The 18,313-nt window shown below is 37.8% G+C and overlaps 2 protein-coding genes and 2 non-coding genes across 5 annotated transcripts; 3 read left to right on the top strand and 1 right to left on the bottom strand.

Moving 5' to 3' along the window:
* Positions 1-2,853: 2,853 nt before the first annotated feature.
* On the bottom strand, positions 2,854-5,159 carry LOC116248283 (PLASMODESMATA CALLOSE-BINDING PROTEIN 5-like). Its single transcript, XM_031620986.2, has 3 exons — positions 4,661-5,159; positions 4,522-4,549; positions 2,854-3,308 (listed from the first exon to the last, which is right to left on the bottom strand). Exons 1-3 carry the CDS (start codon positions 5,010-5,012, stop codon positions 3,128-3,130), a joined length of 561 nt encoding a protein of 186 aa, XP_031476846.1. The 5' UTR covers positions 5,013-5,159; the 3' UTR covers positions 2,854-3,127.
* Positions 5,160-9,014: 3,855 nt separating this feature from the next.
* TRNAI-UAU (transfer RNA isoleucine (anticodon UAU)) lies at positions 9,015-9,088 on the top strand. Its single transcript has one exon. It is a non-coding gene; the product is annotated as a tRNA-Ile (tRNA).
* An 82-nt stretch (positions 9,089-9,170) lies between these two features.
* TRNAI-UAU (transfer RNA isoleucine (anticodon UAU)) lies at positions 9,171-9,244 on the top strand. Its single transcript has one exon. It is a non-coding gene; the product is annotated as a tRNA-Ile (tRNA).
* A 136-nt stretch (positions 9,245-9,380) lies between these two features.
* LOC116265381 (protein IQ-DOMAIN 9-like) lies at positions 9,381-16,986 on the top strand. Of its 2 annotated transcripts, none has more exons than XM_031645957.2 (6): positions 9,381-10,033; positions 12,091-12,188; positions 12,790-12,957; positions 13,899-14,126; positions 15,968-16,081; positions 16,154-16,986. In XM_031645957.2, the coding sequence occupies exons 2-6, from the start codon at positions 12,114-12,116 to the stop codon at positions 16,514-16,516; spliced, it is 948 nt and encodes a 315-aa protein (XP_031501817.1). In that variant the 5' UTR covers positions 9,381-10,033; positions 12,091-12,113; the 3' UTR covers positions 16,517-16,986. The 2 variants fall into 2 exon arrangements, with proteins under 2 accessions (XP_031501817.1, XP_031501833.1); XM_031645973.2 differs by lacking the exon at positions 9,381-10,033 and adding an exon at positions 10,042-10,560.
* The last annotated feature ends 1,327 nt before the right edge of the window (positions 16,987-18,313 follow it).

The raw sequence follows: 18,313 nt of genomic DNA, 5'->3' as shown, positions 1-18,313 counted from the left end.
GAAGAAATGGGCACTAAATTCTTTTTGGGAGATCTCCTCCAAATCATTGATATGACTATCGAGATCATGAACATCAGAATGTAGACACTAGACTCCAAACCCCAGCGGCAATATCAGGGCCCTTCGCTACTGTCCTTGATATTCGACTCCAGCCCATTCCAGGGTTGAAGTTTTTATGGAATCCCTGTCCACCAAAATCTTCACTTTTGGTTCCAGCCAGCCAATAATCAGTGTCTTCCTCTCTGCGAACGACAAATACTAGACCCCTGATGATTACTCCTCCAAGACAGTTTTAAAATATGGTTGTAATGGTTTCAGAAGCGAAAAAAACTTCATTGGCAATCCTATATTTTGGTGACACTGCCCTGGTGATCTTAAACGCAAGGAGGCAAGTTCCAAAACCACAACTCAATTCTCTTTACCGTCTGACATTTTTTCTTCCAAACAGGAGCTAAGTTTTGGACCACTCAAATATTGATTGATGGTACATAGATCGAACTGAGTATGGTCAATTCATTCTCCACTAATAACAGTAGAGCAAAGTGCAGGTGGGCCTTTATCAAGTATTGTGAAGCCCACCAATTGCACATTGTTTTTAGAAGAATCTGTTGCTCGGTTTTTGATCACTAAAACTTCTTCCCTCGAATCTCTGTGCAGCTAATTTGGCCCATGTGCAGTGCCGTGAAAGTACTTGTACAATTCAGTTGGCTTTTTCTCCTTGGTATCTTTGGCCTTTTGGCTCCGGATGGGAAATTAATGGTGAGGTGAAGATTTACCTAGATTCTGCTGAAGATTTGCACCTGTTGTTGAAATTAGATCTAGTGGAAATTCTAGGACAGAATTGCAAGTAGGGGGCGTCCGAACAGCTAATACCTTTAGAGTGGTTGGAAATAAGAAGAAAACCCTTAAAACCGCATCTGAACCGTGTATTAAAAAAAAATCAACTGAAAAATCATAGATATGCCTCAACCTTACAGAAGTTGGCTTGTTCAATGAACATTTTATGTAGAGGGAAAACTAAGACCAAATTTCAACTGTAAATTTGTATAGATCCAATTCCAAACTCTAAAACAAAGAAGATCCAACCAAAGATTAAGATACCAAAGTCGTACCCAAGATGAATCCCAAACGTCTCACTGCATCTTGGTTACGATTCTGGATTATTGACATTTAAATGGAAGTCCCAAAGGGAGCTACTCTATATAATGAGCCTGCGACTTGTATATGCTCATTCTTGGCTACTCTAGTGAATTGGAAGTTTGATGAAGGCCTGAGTTAAAAACAGAATAAAAGCAGAAGCCTCAGTGGACAAAGTTTTGTCCGTGTGATTGGAGAACCAAATAAACAGCAAGATTATATAATGCAGTTCCAGGTTTCTGCATCCAATCTACATTGTTGAGGCTTTTACACACGGTTTTAGTACTTTTTCTGCACTTGTTTTGGATCTTGGGACCGAAATGCATATGGCGGCCAACAATAGGCATTTTTACATATTGTCTTAATCAACTATTTGGACATTGGCGATTCTTGTTCAAAAGTCAGATTCAGGCTCAAAAATATAAATGGGAAATTGGTATGAAGTTTTAGATGCAAATGGAGTAACATATTCATAAGCATGCATTGGTCATTGACAGATTACCTCGGAAAATGATGTACCAAATTCTAGTTCGGTTATATAGCGTGTTTTGGATTTCATGCTGCGTGTACTGATATAATCTTGCTTGGGGATCCGGCCCACCCGTTCAATACAATGGTGTGTTACTGCTGACGTAATTTGGTAAGAGTGCCTATCCAAGATAAAAGAAACAAAGTGTTTGTGGATAATTGTCACTCTAAATGCATCTACTACAGGAATTCGATGCACGTTATGAAGAATTTCTTCAGGATGATTCAACCAAAGTTTCACCGAGCGTACGGTAATTAAAAAAAAAAAAGTTGAATATCATGGCTTGTGTTTGATTACATGTGCCTTTTTATCTGCAGTTTGCATAGGGGTAAAATTTCGAGAACAAGTCAGACAAGGAAAACATTGATGACGGTAAATGTGACACTTTGCATCCCAAAAAAGAGTGAAATTTTTGTCTTAAGCGTCTGACTTTTTCACTCGTCGAAAGCAAAAATAGTGAAACCTTCGCTGCACTTTTTCCCGTGTTTCCTTTTACCCCTATGCAAACACCCCCCAGTAACAGTGGCAGCAATACAGCAAGTGGCTTTCACTCCCAAATGCTTGATGGGTCATTGCACAGTAAGAATAATTTCTCCATCCTCCGCAGCAGAAGCATCATGTACTCATAGAGGCTTGCTAGAGATTCAACTTAGTCGAGAACACGTATACCCATTTGGGCAGTCCAAAGAGGGCACTGACACCCCTGTTGAGAGATGATCCAGAGAGTACAAAGTTGCACATTCAAATTCCATTGCGACCACCCACGGAACTGGGCTTGGTTTAAATAAACCTAGGCCCAGTCGTCACGGGCTGGTGGCTGGTGTTCTGCTGAGGCTAAGACCAACGGAAAGTGCAAAGATGGGTTTGATATTGATTCGTGAGTTGAATCGGAGTGACATGAATTTTTCATACTTTGTTCGAAGCAGAGTAAGTCCAAGGCGCACAAAAGATCCAGCACAGTTTGAAACTTAGACTTTCCTCGACTGAATTTTGACCATCTGTCTGAAACTGGGCTGTTGATACCTCTAGATGCAGGAGGATAAATCCAAGAGAATGGATCTAATTCACCCAAAGAAAGAACAAATTTCTGTGCAAATATGTTGTTAGATGGATGGGCTTCGAAATTCATCCTTGAGTATCGGACATCTTCGTTTTATGCTATACGTTTACCCATAAGAAAAAACTGCTGGCATCCAAGAAGACTTCATAATTTAACACGCAACCTTTCACTAGGTCGTGACCGACAAACTACTACAGTACAGCCCTTCCAAAAAAAGGTACCAAGTGAATATTATATAACAATTCGTTGGCCCGTGAACGCAGTAAATGAGCTGTGGGCTCTGGGAAAAGACGAAGAAGATGATGATGAAGAAGAGAAAAGGACAGAAGATGAGAAGTAATTTTGTTGCATCCGACTATACACTCAGTGAAGATGTGAGAAGTGAGAAGAAGAAGAGATGATCATGAAGGATAAAGAGTGAGGATGAGCACCACCATAGTGGCCGCAGCAGATGCAGACGCAGATAATGCAGATGCCCTTCTTTCTCCCGCTGCACCTCCCCACTCATTTATGTAGAAACCAGGAGGGACACCTCCTCCTTCAGTACTCCTCCCTCCCGAGGTCCCATTCTTTACTGAAAAACTGCAACACAAGAATCAGAACATCACTTATTAAAGTGTTTGCTTTGTAGCTGTTCATCCCTACAACATTAGACAAGTTATCGCCAATATTCCTGAACAATTACCATACTAAGGTACGGGATGCTGATAAAAATACCATGGTTTTATTTATGGTCTTTGTCCTTCCAAAAACCATGGTTTTATACTTGGGCGTGTCAATTAGAGAAAAAATTAAGATGAAATATAATATATAAAGAATGCCTTAACTCTCATGAACTTTAAAGCGACCGACAGATTTCCCCTTTTTGTTCCTGATGAAATCTTATTTCAAATAAAATGAAACAGCAAAATCCATATGATCGAAACCTTCAAGAAACTTTCCTACATTTGATTTTCTACGAAGGAATTGCTCGTTACATTGCTTAGCCAATAGCAGACTCATTTTCTACAGGGAATTGCGTCGTGGCAATGGTAAGCAAACGATCTTGTAAACATCAGTCGACCTCCTTTTCTCATTCCCCCCCCATTCGAAACGATAATTTACTATAAAAACTCGGTTAAAATTAAGCTTTTTTGGACTCTAAGCTTAAAGACGTCAACGTTTAATTCGGACACAAACATAACAAGGATGCTCAATTATTGGAAAAAAGAAAAGCGCTTTACAAGAAACCCATCAAAAGGATCCAAAATTTCGACTAAGAGCAAATAAAAATTATTTGGGCCTTGGACCCTTCCTTCTTCAGTTTCACGAAACGTCACCTTCAATTTCACGACAAGGCGTTAAAAAAAGCGAAGACGGTTACGTTATATTACATTCACCAGGACTCTGTAAGGGCCCCACACGCCTGTCGGTTCCTTCCCTGGAACCCAGTAAGCATCAGCGCATGTGCGATCCGAACTTGGTCGTACGTCCTCTACATTATGCCCGTTTATCCAGAAAAAAAGTCGGGGAATCTGAGCTGGAAAGTTAGAAAACCACACTGATTTCCATAGAAGCTTAACGTCAGTTTCCCCAGAATTATCCTGCTTTTTCTGGATAACTGGAAGTCTGGAAGCCTCCAAAGAGAAAAAAAGTCCCGCAGAAAGGGACATTTTTTATTTTAGGCTCTGGTAACGAATCCCCATTCCGATTCACAGTTGGGATTTTAACCGAGGGAAGAAGCCACAGATTGTAGCAATGAGACTAAACCCTAAAAATTCGAAAGAGAAAAGAGGGATGACTGACGATGACTCACCTCGATGGGAAAAAGCAGTTTCCGAAACCTGCACATTCGCATCCGAACGGAAGCGAAAAGAAGGGAAAAAGACGTGAAATAAAGGGAAGAAGAAAGGGAGAGGTGGGAAGAAGAGGAAAAAAAGAGGTCGAATTAGTACTGGGGTTGAGGGAGGTGAGGGCGGCGGTGCCGGAGAAGTCGCAGCTCTGCTGGGAGAGGCCGTTCTTGAGGAAGTAATCGTTGAAGGCGAAGGAGGCGAGGGCCTGGATGTCGGAGGGGTCGTAGCACGGTCCGCCCGACTGGATGGGCGAGCAGTCCGTGCCGCCGTGGCCGCAGGCCCAGTCGAGCGCCGTCTGGAGGGCCGAGTCGGGGGCGTTGTTCTTCGCCACGCACCACAGCTCGACGTCGTAGCTCTGGTCGTCGCCCCTCGTCCCGCCGGCCATCTCCGACAGCAGCACCAGCAAGGGGAGGAGAGCCGGAGCGCCGGAGACGACGAAGCAAGGCTTCCGCATGGTGGACTGGCAGTGAAAGAGACAGTGAAGAAGAACGGAGACGGCGAGAGAGAAATAGCCGTTCGGGATGGGAAACGGTTCGCTTCGTCGTCGTCGTGTTGGGTCAAAATTGGTGGGCGACCGTTTCGGGGAGGGTCCGAGTAGTGAGTACAGGTCCGACTCGCCTGTGGATCCAAATCTCGAATCCAAATCTAACAAAAGAAAACAAAGAACAAGTCCATTTACGGAGTTTAAGCGTTTGGTGTCATGGTGGTAATGGAGGGAGACGTGAACGGTTTTTAGATTTTAGTTTTCTTTAACAAATTTAATCCCATTTTTTTATCTACCTAGATTATCCAAATCCAAATTCTCGGTTTTGAATTAAAAAAGCGGCAAAAAGAGAGAGCGCCAAGGGAATCCAAGAAACCAGTGGGGGCCAAAGCCAAAATCTGAACGGTGAACGGTCCTTCAGATATAACGGTTCCTATATTAATGATGTGTACGTCAAGCGGCGAGGGCGTATATATGAAGGGTTCGTTTTTCTGTGGTTCTAGAAACGTTATTACTTATTAGATTGAAAGAGAATTAGCCTATTAAATGTTTCTCATGGCAATACTATTTTAAGATTAAATAATATCTAATTGGATGGTTGAAATTTGATGTCTTATAATGTCCACTAAATGTGATATATATATAACTCTCCATCTAACCAGGATCATTTCAATAATTGCAAGTTTCAATAACCGTTGTTGCGAGAGATAACTCCGAACAGTGAGTTGCAGTTTCAGTCTGTACGTGCTCCCATGTGAGAATCTAGAAAGGCTTCGTAATAATTTTTTCACTAGAGAAAGAGAAGAAAACTCATTTCCCCATAATTGAGTGACGCATGATCATTGATATGGCCGGAATTGGGTGATGGATGTTTATTGACATGGCCGGAAAAAGGTGTCGGCAAATCGACCCGTTTGCGCTGTGCATAAACTTTGTTAGAATTTAAAGGTAAAGGGCCAAAGAAATTTTTAACTTACAAAAATAGTTGAGCCATTTGGTTGCCTGTTTCAAATTGATCAGCGCAGGAGCGACCCTTTAGATGGCGTTGTAAGAATCGATTTGTGAATAAAATTGGTGAGCAGCCGATTTCGTGAATCGGCTAAATTCACCAATGTGATTCAGCTGAGCTTTATTGTGGATTAATGAAAAACAAATAGTTGTTTATAAACGTATATTAATATATATCAAAATAAATTTAAAAAATCAGAAAAATTCAAAATATCTCAAAGAATAATTAAAATCTCGCTGGTGGAACCCTTCAATTGGCTGACTCAGTGACTAAAACTGTATCATTCAATTGGCTGACTCAGTGACTAAAACTGTATCATTAGTTTCAGTTGCCAGCTGAGTCGATTGCACTGATAAAAATTAGACCCATTAAAATTAATTATTAAAATATGTTTTATAATCAAACCTTACAGATGTGATCTTAAGATTGATTTGGGGAAAAACATATTAAGTTGGTCTTTTTTCTTACTTAAATAACATTTTTTAATTTTGACAGTGGAAAGATCAATTTCACAAAAATGACTTAAAAATAAAACATGATTTATATTTAATTAGTGTTTATAAACGCATTAGATGGTTCACAAGTTTGTTTAAAACACTTTTTTTCACATCAATTTTAAGAGGTCTAGGTTTTGTTTACTTTTAGTGATAGTTGATTAGCCAGATTCGAACCGTTTGCATCCCTAAGCATTTAAGGTTCAATGAGAATTTTAAAATTCAATGGTTCCAATTTGAGGCCCATTAAACATGTTTTCTAGAAGCAGGTTGTTCGGGCCTAGAACACAACCAAAGTATTTGGGTGCTTGTAAAAGGCGATAAAACGAGGCGAGACGTTAATTGAAGCGTAAGCTTTACGGACAAATTTATGAATTATATAATATTCATAAAAATAACAACAAAACTGATAAAAATGATTATAATACTAAACATATCAATAAAAAACAAGACATAACATATGCAAACCACAAAAACTTATAAATACAATGTCCTAACATACTTAGTACAAAGAATGCTTTCGAAATATTAACACCATACAATAAATTTGAATTATTTTAACAAATAATAACGTATTACAAAAAAGACAGGCAGCTCTTTCAAAAAGAGAACATGTTTAAGCTAGAAATAAAGACGAAGAAAACAAAAAGGAAAAAAAAACATCCACAAAAAATATATATAATGAAAAAGATAATTTGTGTTAATGTAAAGTTTTTATGTTTCTATATTTATTTATATAACACAAAATAATGTAATAAATATTCTTCAATTGATTCGGTAAGTAAGTGATTGAACATAGCTACCATGAAGCACAAAAAAACAGCATGAACTAATGAATGCAAAAAATTTGAAAGAAAATATAATAAGTTAAAGATGCAATGATAAACATTTAGAAAGAGAGAGAAGGAGTGAGAAGGTTCCAAGAAAGTAATTGTTGCTGAATTAGTATCGTGACCACTTCGATAAAGTGTTTACATTTTTAACTATTTTTTATCTTTTGTAGAAATTTTATATTTTCGGCAAAATTTTAAACGATTCTGATTCGATTCAGGGAATCAGATTCTATTCAGAAAATGATTATGAATTTATGATAACATTTGGTATTGACAATAGATGAACACGTAATGAAGCAAATAGATGAACACGTAACTTGCGACACATGGCAATTGGCAACATGGGAGGAGGACCATCATACTTGATACACGTCCTCAAAGGGTGGGCGTCGGGCCGGATTGGGTCCGAGCTTGGGCCCGAAAAAACTTGGCCCGGGTCAGCCCGGTCCAACCCGTTTAGCTCATTAAGAATAAAAAAATAATTTTTTTAATAATATATATATTTTTATTAATCAATATATTTTATAATAAAAAATTATTTTATAATTAAACACAGAGCGCACCATGCGCCTGAGTCAAAGCGTTTTTGCACTTTTTTTTTTTTTTTTTTTTTTGTAAATGTATGCTTCTCACAACATTGCTTGAAATGACCAAAATGCCTTTCATATATAAAAGCTTAAAAAAAGGTAAAACACCCTTTTTATGAACAAAGTTGGAATATAAAAATCAGGAGACGTGGTGATTGGTTAATAGGGCCGTATAATGAGTTGAGCCAACTCGAGCTTAAACTCGAAATCGATCAGGTAAATTCGACATAAACTTGTAAAACTCGAGTTCATTATTGAGTCGAGTTTGAGTTACATGAACTTAGCACGATTAAATTCGACTAAGCTCATTTAACTTAGGTTTTTTTTTATTTCCAAACTTAAAACTATAGTCACAAATAACTTTTCGAAATTTTAAACGGTAAGGTTTTCTCGGGTATAATACGACGAGCTTGAAAAACAGGAAAAATACGGTAAATTTTAAAAATTTATAAGAATGAAAGAAAAATAAAATAAGTAAGAAACTAATAACACAAAATAAAAAAAACGGTTTGGCATTAAAAAAATGAAAAAAAAAAAGTGAAAAAAAAAAACTGTTTGTGAGCCGACCATATGTGCCCAGTTATCCAGCTTACCCAACCAACATAGCTGAAGATTGGATGTGGGCTGCTTGTTATTAAGATGGATCCAGGTCCAAAGATGGGATCTGTATTTGAATTGATATATACATATATATTTTTGCTCAAAACAAAAGAATGCAGAGTTTGAAAAGTTTTCAAATAATCACCCTTTATGTCCAATTGAAAAGTGCCCTTTTGTTGTTGCTTCAAAACTAGAACATGCTTTTGGTTGTCCTGGATCCCAATGTGGATATAATGATCAAACTTGGTTCCTATGTTGCCCGTAAACTGCATGAACTCATTTAGTAATGTTGGAGAGGTTGGGTATCACGGATCACCCTGTTGCACCAACCATATCCGTGAGCAAATTGGATCTGAACATTCCGTTATATCTGGAGTAGGTGATGCAGTAGATAGTAGTACTTCATTAAAATTGCTTTTTTATTTTCCATTCATTATCCCCACATCCAAGGTCCCGTAGCTCAGTTGGTTAGAGCGTTGGTCTTATGAGCCGAAGGTCGCGGGTTCGAGCCCCGCCGGGACCACCTTTTTGTATTCTTTTCCGAATGGGTACTGTACCATTGCACAATTCAGATGTTAGCGACTCGGCAACTCGTCCGCACCCAAGGTCCCGTAGCTCAGTTGGTTAGAGCGTTGGTCTTATGAGCCGAAGGTCGCGGGTTCGAGCCCCGCCGGGACCATTTTTTCTTTTTTTTTAATCTTCTTTGGGTTTTTCCGGCATCTTTCCATCGTGTCAGCATATGTTTTTTATAAACAACTCTTTGATTCTCCGCGTCTGTCTTCCCCTCCCCTTCTCAGAAAAGAACATCATTTGTTACCTCTCGCGGTCCTTTATTTCCCCCCTGCAAGAGTCTTATTCGTCCCGCGAAATCTTCCTTCCCTCCAAATTTAACAATACCATAAAATCTCCACAAGCCAACAAAAACCACCCGCTCTGACATGAACGAATGAACAAACCATACGTTGATTGATGGTTTCAGCCACCATCCGACCACGTTTATAATTCAGAATCCGCACAAGCAGCCACACCCATCTCACCTACCATCCTCCAAATTTAAAATTTGCAAAGAAAATGGGTGGGAATGGATGCCTCCTGATCGTTCATCATCTACCATCCTGCAAATTTCCACCCAACCCCCTCGAAGGCCTCGCTTCTTTCACCCTTGCAAGGAGGCAACCGCCGATTTGGCCAAATTATCGTTGCCCTTATTTTCTTCCTACCCAATAATGCAGGTGGTTGAAGACCACCATGAGATGACTATATTTTTGCAATTCCCAGTTCACGCTTTCGTCTTCTTTCTGTAATTATTGTCCTCGTCATCATTGTCTTTTGTATGGTTTTTGCGATTCCCCCAATCTACTGAGATGATTAGTCTGTACTGATGCTGCTGGGCCACCAGTGGTGTGCTTATAACAGATCTGTTGTATCGCTTTATTCTTCCCCCAAGCACATCTCATCTCTCTAATTGGTAGGTGCAGACGCAAGCTGATTCCTGCTTTTTCCTTTTTCCCTTGTTGCTGGTTTTGGTTTCGCTTACTTTTCTTTGGGTATCCCTGAAACCGACGTGTGTTTCCTCCATGATGTTTCTATTGCCGTTTTGAGTTTTGACTCTTCTTTTTCATTGTTCATGTCTTCACCGACGTGTTCTTTCTGGATGATGTTTCTCTTGTGTCTTCTTCCTTCTTCTTCATGGACGCATGTGTTCTAGTTTCTAAACTTGGAGTCACTCTGATTGGGAACTCTCTAACTAAATGGGTGTTTCCTCGTCTGGTGTTTTGAGTGATTTATTATGGACCGTGATCTCAGAATTCAGTACCTGCTTTCGTATCTAATATACCAATTGCTTGAAATTTAGAATTCATAGCCCCTAGGCCAATCTGATATCTGTTTGGGTCGTTCCTATTCCTTCTTGTAATATGACCCCAAATTTGTTAATAATGGCTTACATTGGCCATGATATATATGACTGGCTTGTTGCTGATGAGGCTCCACTAGGTGCTTTTCTGTCTTTTGTTCAGACAACGTTGTTCTGTGTGATCGAACTTTTCAGCTAATTACCACGTGGACTATATTATAGCTAAATGAATTTTTTCTTCAGTAAATGGCTTGTTTGTTTAATTTGAAATGGTATGTCTTTTATGCACTGCATTGATTTTGAGGGTATCTTAGTTTTGAATCTAGAAGTTTTTAAGTTCGGTGGTTTTGTTCGATCACCATCGCTTCCTGACTGGGGTTCAGGTGGCCAACTTACCATCTCTATATTGAATGAGTGTCTTGCGTTTGCACTTCGCAATGTAGTGGAAGTAACAGATAAGGCGCAGTCGCTCCTACTAACTGCATGTTGAATACAATCATCGGCTGAAATTGTGATTTACTGTCTTGAATCACTATCAACCCTTGTCCAGCATTATCATTTAATAAAAGTGTGGAGTGTATTTTTGTTCCCAAATCATTTAGTTCTGGAGGAACTACATATACAGGAGATGATCCTTAGAATAATGTCATGAAGTTAGTCACCATCTCTCTGCTGCATATTTATGTTATTACCTTGATACAAGAAAATCGGTAGCTGATTTCTTTTGATTTTAGGTAACTAACGTAGTTTGAAGGCGTAGGAACTAAACGAGAGAGAGAGAGCGAGAACAAGTATTGAGGCATTTAGAGGATATTAATAGGCATTGTGCTAACTGCTAACACTATTTGAAATAAAGGATTGATTTGTCAGGACTAAGTCCACTGTGTTTGACTGTGCTGACAAAGATATTTTAGAACTCATTGGCAATCGATATGACAGATCTCAGTGTTCCCAAATATCGATATTACAAGCAAATATCGATATTACAAGCAGTGAAAGCAATGTCCTTCGAGTAGTTGCAGATATCTTCAGCAAATATTTTCCTAACATCAGATGTTGTTTTCTAAAGAATTAAACTGTAAATATTGAAAATTATTCAAATACAATGTACAATTTGTAGGGTTTCCATCAAAAGCATTCTTATCATACTATATAAGGCAATTTAGTAACCATATCATGCGCATTTGGATGTTTCTATTACTGAAATAAATCTTCTTGTTCATGGACATTCTATTGGGTAGCATGAAGGTAATAACAATCCTGTACAGGATTGTATAAAGAAAGCACTGATATTGTATTTAACATAAATATAGTTATTATTTTTTTTTTATTCTGTAATGGGAACAATTGTAATATTGCAAATCTAAAGTGGAGCCAAATAGCTCATCTTTTCTGTGGTTTCTGCTCTTTAAAGGATAAAGCTATCTCCTTTTTTATTTTTTTCCCTCTTTTGTTACATTACTTGTGTATCACGTAGCATCCCTTTCACCTGTCAAAGATCAATGGTCATGTTGGGGTATCTTTCATCCTTTATTCCTACTCAAGCTATAGCACTTTCTGCTAAGCCTGGAAAACTGTTCATATAGTACTTAGGTGCAATATGGATTTACTTATATATTTTTGTAAGGCTCATTCATAATAACTGCTTCTGTTTGTTTCTAATATCAAAGAGGAACAACATTTCATTGCTTGAATGGGTTCCGGAGATTGGTTTAAGACCGTCATCAATGTGAAGAAGTCATTGAAGGAAGGCTACTCAAAGGAACAGGTACTATATCAGACTTTTCTTCTCATCTTGTTCTAACTGTGGGAAACTTCAATTGTACATTGAAGTGTAATATCTGCCTATTACCTTATTTCTCAGAGAAATTGTTGACATATTTCAAAATCAAACATTTGTATTTGTATATTTCAAGAGAACAAAACCGAGACTTTCCTGCTTTTAATGGTTATTTCATAAATGCAGCACTCAAGGACTCAAATAGCACAAAATGTTACCTAAACACGATAATGCCTAACGAGTGCACTGTGAAGTGTGAAGAAAACTATCCCTTGCCTTCTTTTACTCCACACATGCATATGTCGCTTCATGTGCATGGTTCTGTCTCACTGTTTCTGTTGGCTTGTGAAAGTGTAAAAATCTCCAAAAGTTTTTTTAATTTATTATTCTTTATTTCTGTGAGTAATGCGTTTAATCCTTTAACCATTAGAATGACATAAAGATCCCTGTGATAGTGGAAATTTGAACTGTTTGATTGCTTTATGACAACCTGAACATTGTGCCAGTTGTCCATTTTCTGTTTGTTGTTAAAATCCACCGTTTCTTGTTATACTATTGGTCACCAATATTTTTTTGTTTTGTTTTTTAGAAGCCAACTCCATCTAACCATTCAAAAGGATTTAAGTGGAGGCATCATAAGTCCAAAGGCTCCAAAAGATTCTCAATCACTGCATCAAACTCCAATGCAGAAGTCACTAATTTGTATACTGAGGATAAAGCAGCAATTGTCATCCAAACTGCATTCCGTGGCTTTCTGGTACTTAATTGGCATCTTTAGTTTTTGGCCGTTATGATCTTCATGAATGGTCATATTTGTGACCATTTAAGAAAATGGTTCCTGTTCAGTAGTTAGATGGTTTAAATTTATTGTTTTCTTTGAATTTTCATAGTTCCGTTGCTGTAGAAAACAATGGGACCTTTTGTGATAAGCTTGTCCTTCCCTCGACTGCATTTTTAGAGGTTAAAGTATAGAAGAGTCAAATGAAGCAAGCTCACAATGGATATTAAGTGGTTGTCTACATTCTCATCTTGTTAGCCTGATACCATGTTATTTTTGCTGCTGTACTAAGGATTGCGGATGGCTGAAGATTATAGATTCTTGATGAATGTATCATCTGATTGTAGTGAATTGGATACAATAGATTTGGAAAGAATTTCATGTTTTAGTTCCTCCCAACTTGAATGCAAGAAAGCTTTGGATGGATATGGAGAAAACTGGAGGCACATTTACAGATTTATTGATTAGCATAGCATTTCCCTTATGTTTATCTGGTTTGCTTCTTATTGAGAAACTGCTATATTATGATGGTCACAAGTTTTCATAGATGTTTAATGCTGTAGATTCTTCATTAGTTGATGAGAAGTGGCTACATATGTTCAATTTTCATGGTCATATGTAACTAGTTACTCCACTTCCACTTTTTAGTGGAGGTGTTTTCTATCGCTTAAAAATCATTGTTGAGATATTTTCTCCATTAACAGTACTAAATCGTTTATTTGACCTTGCTGTTTGACTAATAGTACCTAACATTTCCATTTTGTAGATTTTGAAAATGTTCTAATTTCATATTTCTGTAGTTTCTATAAAAATCTTATTTTTCTCAATTAATCTCATAATGTGTTTATCTTAGTATCATGATTTGTGTTTATCTTAGTATCATGATTTTTTCTAACTAAATCTACTAATGTTTGTCATAGGCGCGGAAAGCTTATCGTCAACTGAAAGGACTAGAAAGATTACAGTTCCTTAAGCAACGACTATCTATTCAGAAGCAAACAACTTCAACTTTGAGTTATCTTCAGTTGTTGAACAAAATACAAGCCCAAGTCCATGATCGTCGGTGCTCTATGTTAGCTGAGACAAGGATTAAACAGAAAAAACGCGATCACCAGTTGAAACTTGAAGCTAAACTCCACGAGATAGAGGTTGGATTGCTAAGAACAAACTTCACACCTTCATATCACCATATGCTTAATGACATATAATATTCTGAAACTTCCAGCATCTTTCACTGGGAAATAATTGTTTCTTCATTTAGTTTAATTTATATTTCATTATAAATTGTCTCTGCATTTGCTTTTAATGATGTGTTTTACTCGAAGAACATTCTGTGACAATTGGTATCTCAGATCCACGGCTTCAGAAGAACGTGACAATGTTATAAAAGGCGTAGCGTATCGCGTATCGGAGCCGACCTATATGCCGTATCGTAACGTATCATAAACGTAGCGTAGCATATCGTAAAATTAATTTTTTAATTTTAAAAAATATTTAAAAATCAGGAAAAATAGAGAAAAATCTTAAAAAATGAAAAAAAAGCAAAAATCAAGAAAAATGTATTCAAATATAAAAAATATCATCATACATAAGGAACATTCATGTGTATCAACAACACATTCAAAAATAAGAAATTAGATATTCAAAATAACATAATAAACATTCATCACAATTTTAAACTTGAAAATTTTATAGAATCTTAAGACTTACAGTCTTAGGACTTGGAGTTTTAGGACTTAGATTACATCACAAATTTATAAGTTCAAAACATATAGCTATCATCTTTCATGATTTAACGATAATATCTCCCAAATCGATGAATCCTTGGTTATTTTTAATGAAAATGTGTAAAATCTCTCCTTCCTACGTCTCTTGAAGTCTTTAAATACAAGAAGAGAGAGAGAGGGGGGAGTGTTTAAACTTTAAAAAATAAAAAATTTTGTGTTTTAACCCGTATCACACGATACCGCACGCGTATCGCATATCGAATACGTATCGTATAGGTTTCTTTGACCTATACAATACGTATCGTACGATACGAACATTGGAACGTGGTATATTTTATCTTCTTTCTAATAGACAAGTTGGTGTAACAGAGACACATTCTAGGTATTAAACTCTTGGCCTTCTTGTGCAACACAAACATATGATCTATAACCTTTGTTTTATTAAAAATATTGTCATTGTCAAGAATCTTGTTATCAGCAATTTCTTGAGATCATCTTTTCAGGGAGCTGTCTCGGCAATTCCTTGGTGAGGTTTTTCCTTGGGAGCCTTTTCTGAAAAATTTATTTCTTCCCAAGAAAATATGAGTTAAATCTCAGAGGTTTTAAAACATGAAAATCTCGGAGGTTTCACCTTGGGAGCCTTGGAATGTCAATTTGCAATTGACAGTCGATTAAATGCTATGTTGTCTGGTCAGATCCAAGCAAAAAAGAGTTGGAACTCATTTAACAGTTCAGATTTCTATTTGATGTTAGTGTTTTATACATGATAACATTTTGGATCCTACTACTTTTTCCAGATGAGATCAGACGTTAGGTTTTACTTGACGAAGACTACTCTTGATATAACATCTTGTTTATCTCTCTTTTTGGTTTATTATTTATTTGTTTACATTGAAAAACAGAATACTAATTTGAAAGGGTGCTAAAGGGTGGGTGGGCACTAACCATGCAGATGTGTTTAGGATGAGCTTTGCATCTAGATATGAATACACTTTCATGAGTGGGAGCAAGCCTTATGCTCACTTTTATTTCTTCTATTTGTGCCCTTTCCCTTCTTGAGTCGAATGAGCTCTGGACAAAGTTTCCATATCCATGCTTAGTATCTACTGGGTGCATGTGGCTGTTTGCATGTGCCTGGACGTGCTTTACCCTTTGCCGTGCTCTCAGTTTTCTTTCTCCATTTACAGCGTATCCTAAAAAATGTTGATACTCAGCATCCTTGCGTGGTTTCCATGCCCTCTTTCTTTTAATCAAATTTACAGGTGGAATGGTGCAGTGGCTCAGAAAGCATGGAGGAAATTCTGGCTAGAGTACATGAAAGGGAAGCAGCATCAGTTAAGCGTGAGCGAGCTTTGGCATATGCTTTCTCTCATCAGGTTGTGCTGCGTTCTCACTTTTTCATTTTGTGTGCTTCGGATGTGTTTTAATCCATTCATGTGAAATTTCAGTGGCGAGCAAGTAATAGACACAGCCCTGGAAAGGGCGGCTATGACCTTAGGAAAGATGATTGGGGTTGGAACTGGACAGAGAATTTCTTGATGGCCTGGCAATTTGAGAATAGGATCACTAGGCCTGTTAATTCTGTGACACCAAAACGAGTTCAAAGTAAGGAAGACAGCAAAAGAACAAGCACACTGTCGTCTAAAGTCTCTGTTCAGGCTGATTCTCACAGTAATGATGGTAAAGTTCCATCTAGTAGACCTGACTCTGCAGTGGTGAAGAAGTTGTTTTCAGAGAACTCACCTAGCAGGGAAGCTAGTGAAACAGGTCAGGATGTAGAAGCTACCATAAAGCCTGAGCATAGCACGTGATTGTAAACTTTGAGTAGTTGTACCAACTGTAAATGGTTAAAAGTGCATCTCTGGAGCTTGCTTGAGCTGCTTAAATTAAAAATTCTGAAGGAAAAAAGTTCTTCTTGTCATGTGAAACTCTTCGATATTTTCAGAGGTGGGGCAGATCACAGGCCGTAGATGCATCCGTTCAGAATTCACATGGAAATGGTTGCTTGAAGAGAAAGATCAGTTGAGACTGGTAGGTTTGAAAGGCTTCTAATAATAAGAGGTGATTTTATTCAAGTTATGAGTATGCTGCTCGAGGAAGAAGGCTAGTCTCTCCCTCATGTTCACAAAGTTGCTCAAAATTCTTATGATATCTTGTATCAGAGCTTGTGTAATTTTGTTGGATTTACATGGCCACATCTGTGAGTGAATCTCATATGTATGTATGTATATATGTACGTACATATACAGTGCTTCAATCAGAGTAGAATATATGGTTTGTATGTGTATTGTGCCTTGTGTATGCATTTTATGATGTCACCTGGTCATCGCTAGGGTGTGCTGTAACCTCGTATGGATCTTAGAGCTTGTTCTTTACATCGATAGCTCAGAGCATATGGATGAAGAAAAGTTTTCACCTATATGAGTGCTAATACACACCATTCTACAGTTACATGGACTAGCCGGAGTTCTCACAAAGAACATCTCTTTCACTTGAATGGGGAGACAGCTACATCGAATGGTGGCAGACTTGCAGCTACCTCTGTCGACAAATTTTATGAAAACCTTGAACTTTTCATCACAATTTTGGCAAAATCGGGACTATCCATTTTTCACCACCCCACACATGCATTAGCAATGAAATTACAGACGGCCACACCTCCTCCGTAGATTAGCTGATGTCCAACTGAAATTGTCGCAAACCTCTCTAAATCGGCAACCTTTTTAAAGTTATTTTCTTGTAAAAGATTAAATATTTATTATCATTGTTTTTTGTTTTTGGTTTTGTTTTAAAAGGCTGATACAGTCTGAATCGACCAATTCAGGTATCACATTGGGTCATGTTTGATACTTGATAAGTCTTGTAGGGGCCGATCTGATGCCTATCAGCATGTTTTGTCACTAAAAAGTCTGTTTTCTTGAGCCCACAAGAAGTGATGCCTTTTCAGTTTTTTGATTACCCAAAGGGCTCCGATAATTGTCAATTCTCAGTGACTCGAAGTCGATGGCGACTGAACAAAACTTACGCCACTTTTCTAGAACTGAATTTATTCTATAAAAAGTTAAAAGACAAATAACAATCGAATGTAATTAGACTTAGAAACAGTTTTAGCAATTGTACACCAATCGTTCTCCATCATCTGTCTCAAGTTCTTAGGGTGCGTTTGGGGGACGCCCTCAAACGCATTTTGTCTCTAAAACAGCACAAAATGACGTTTTCTTCGGTTCTCGAATATAGAAAATGCCGTTTTCGTTAGCCAAAAACACATTTCAAAAAGTGGTTAAAAATCAAGTTTTCACAAAAATAGGCGTTCTTTGAGCGTGTTATCTATTGTTTTTCATGTATCTTTTATCTTACTTTTCATCTACAAATTTGAAGCTTTTGATCTGACGGCGTTTACGAATACTTGTCCATATAAACGAACCTGTGGCGCTGGCGAGCTGCAAAATACACGATGAGACTTGTTTGGGCAACAGGACATTGCTCCAGAGAGGAAGGGGGACTTCGAATCCTTGATCCAAAATTTTGTACTCCAACTGCAGTGTAGTTGATGGGTGTCCCGTTTTCCTGTACTCGGAGATCTGGAGAACAAGGGGTTCGGCCTCTTC

Source organism: Nymphaea colorata, chromosome 1, assembly GCF_008831285.2.
Source record: "Nymphaea colorata isolate Beijing-Zhang1983 chromosome 1, ASM883128v2, whole genome shotgun sequence".
Lineage (NCBI taxonomy): Eukaryota > Viridiplantae > Streptophyta > Magnoliopsida > Nymphaeales > Nymphaeaceae > Nymphaea > Nymphaea colorata.
Note: the sequence above shows the minus strand (reverse complement) of the source record. Positions and strands in the feature narration are given on the sequence as shown.

Bases quoted from the DNA above. Each gene is read 5' to 3' on its own strand.
- LOC116248283 (XM_031620986.2), bottom strand. From the start codon at position 5,012: ATGCGGAAGCCTTGCTTCGTCGTCTCCGGCGCTCCGGCTCTCCTCCCC. The intron at 4,550-4,660 runs GTACTAATTCGA...GCGAATGTGCAG, and splicing joins CCTCACCTCCCTCAACCCCA to GTTTCGGAAACTGCTTTTTC. The intron at 3,309-4,521 runs GTGAGTCATCGT...CTTGTGTTGCAG, and splicing joins AACTGCTTTTTCCCATCGAG to TTTTTCAGTAAAGAATGGGA.
- LOC116265381 (XM_031645957.2), top strand. From the start codon at position 12,114: ATGGGTTCCGGAGATTGGTTTAAGACCGTCATCAATGTGAAGAAGTCA. The intron at 12,958-13,898 runs GTACTTAATTGG...TGTTTGTCATAG, and splicing joins CTGCATTCCGTGGCTTTCTG to GCGCGGAAAGCTTATCGTCA. The intron at 14,127-15,967 runs GTTGGATTGCTA...TCAAATTTACAG, and splicing joins CTAAACTCCACGAGATAGAG to GTGGAATGGTGCAGTGGCTC.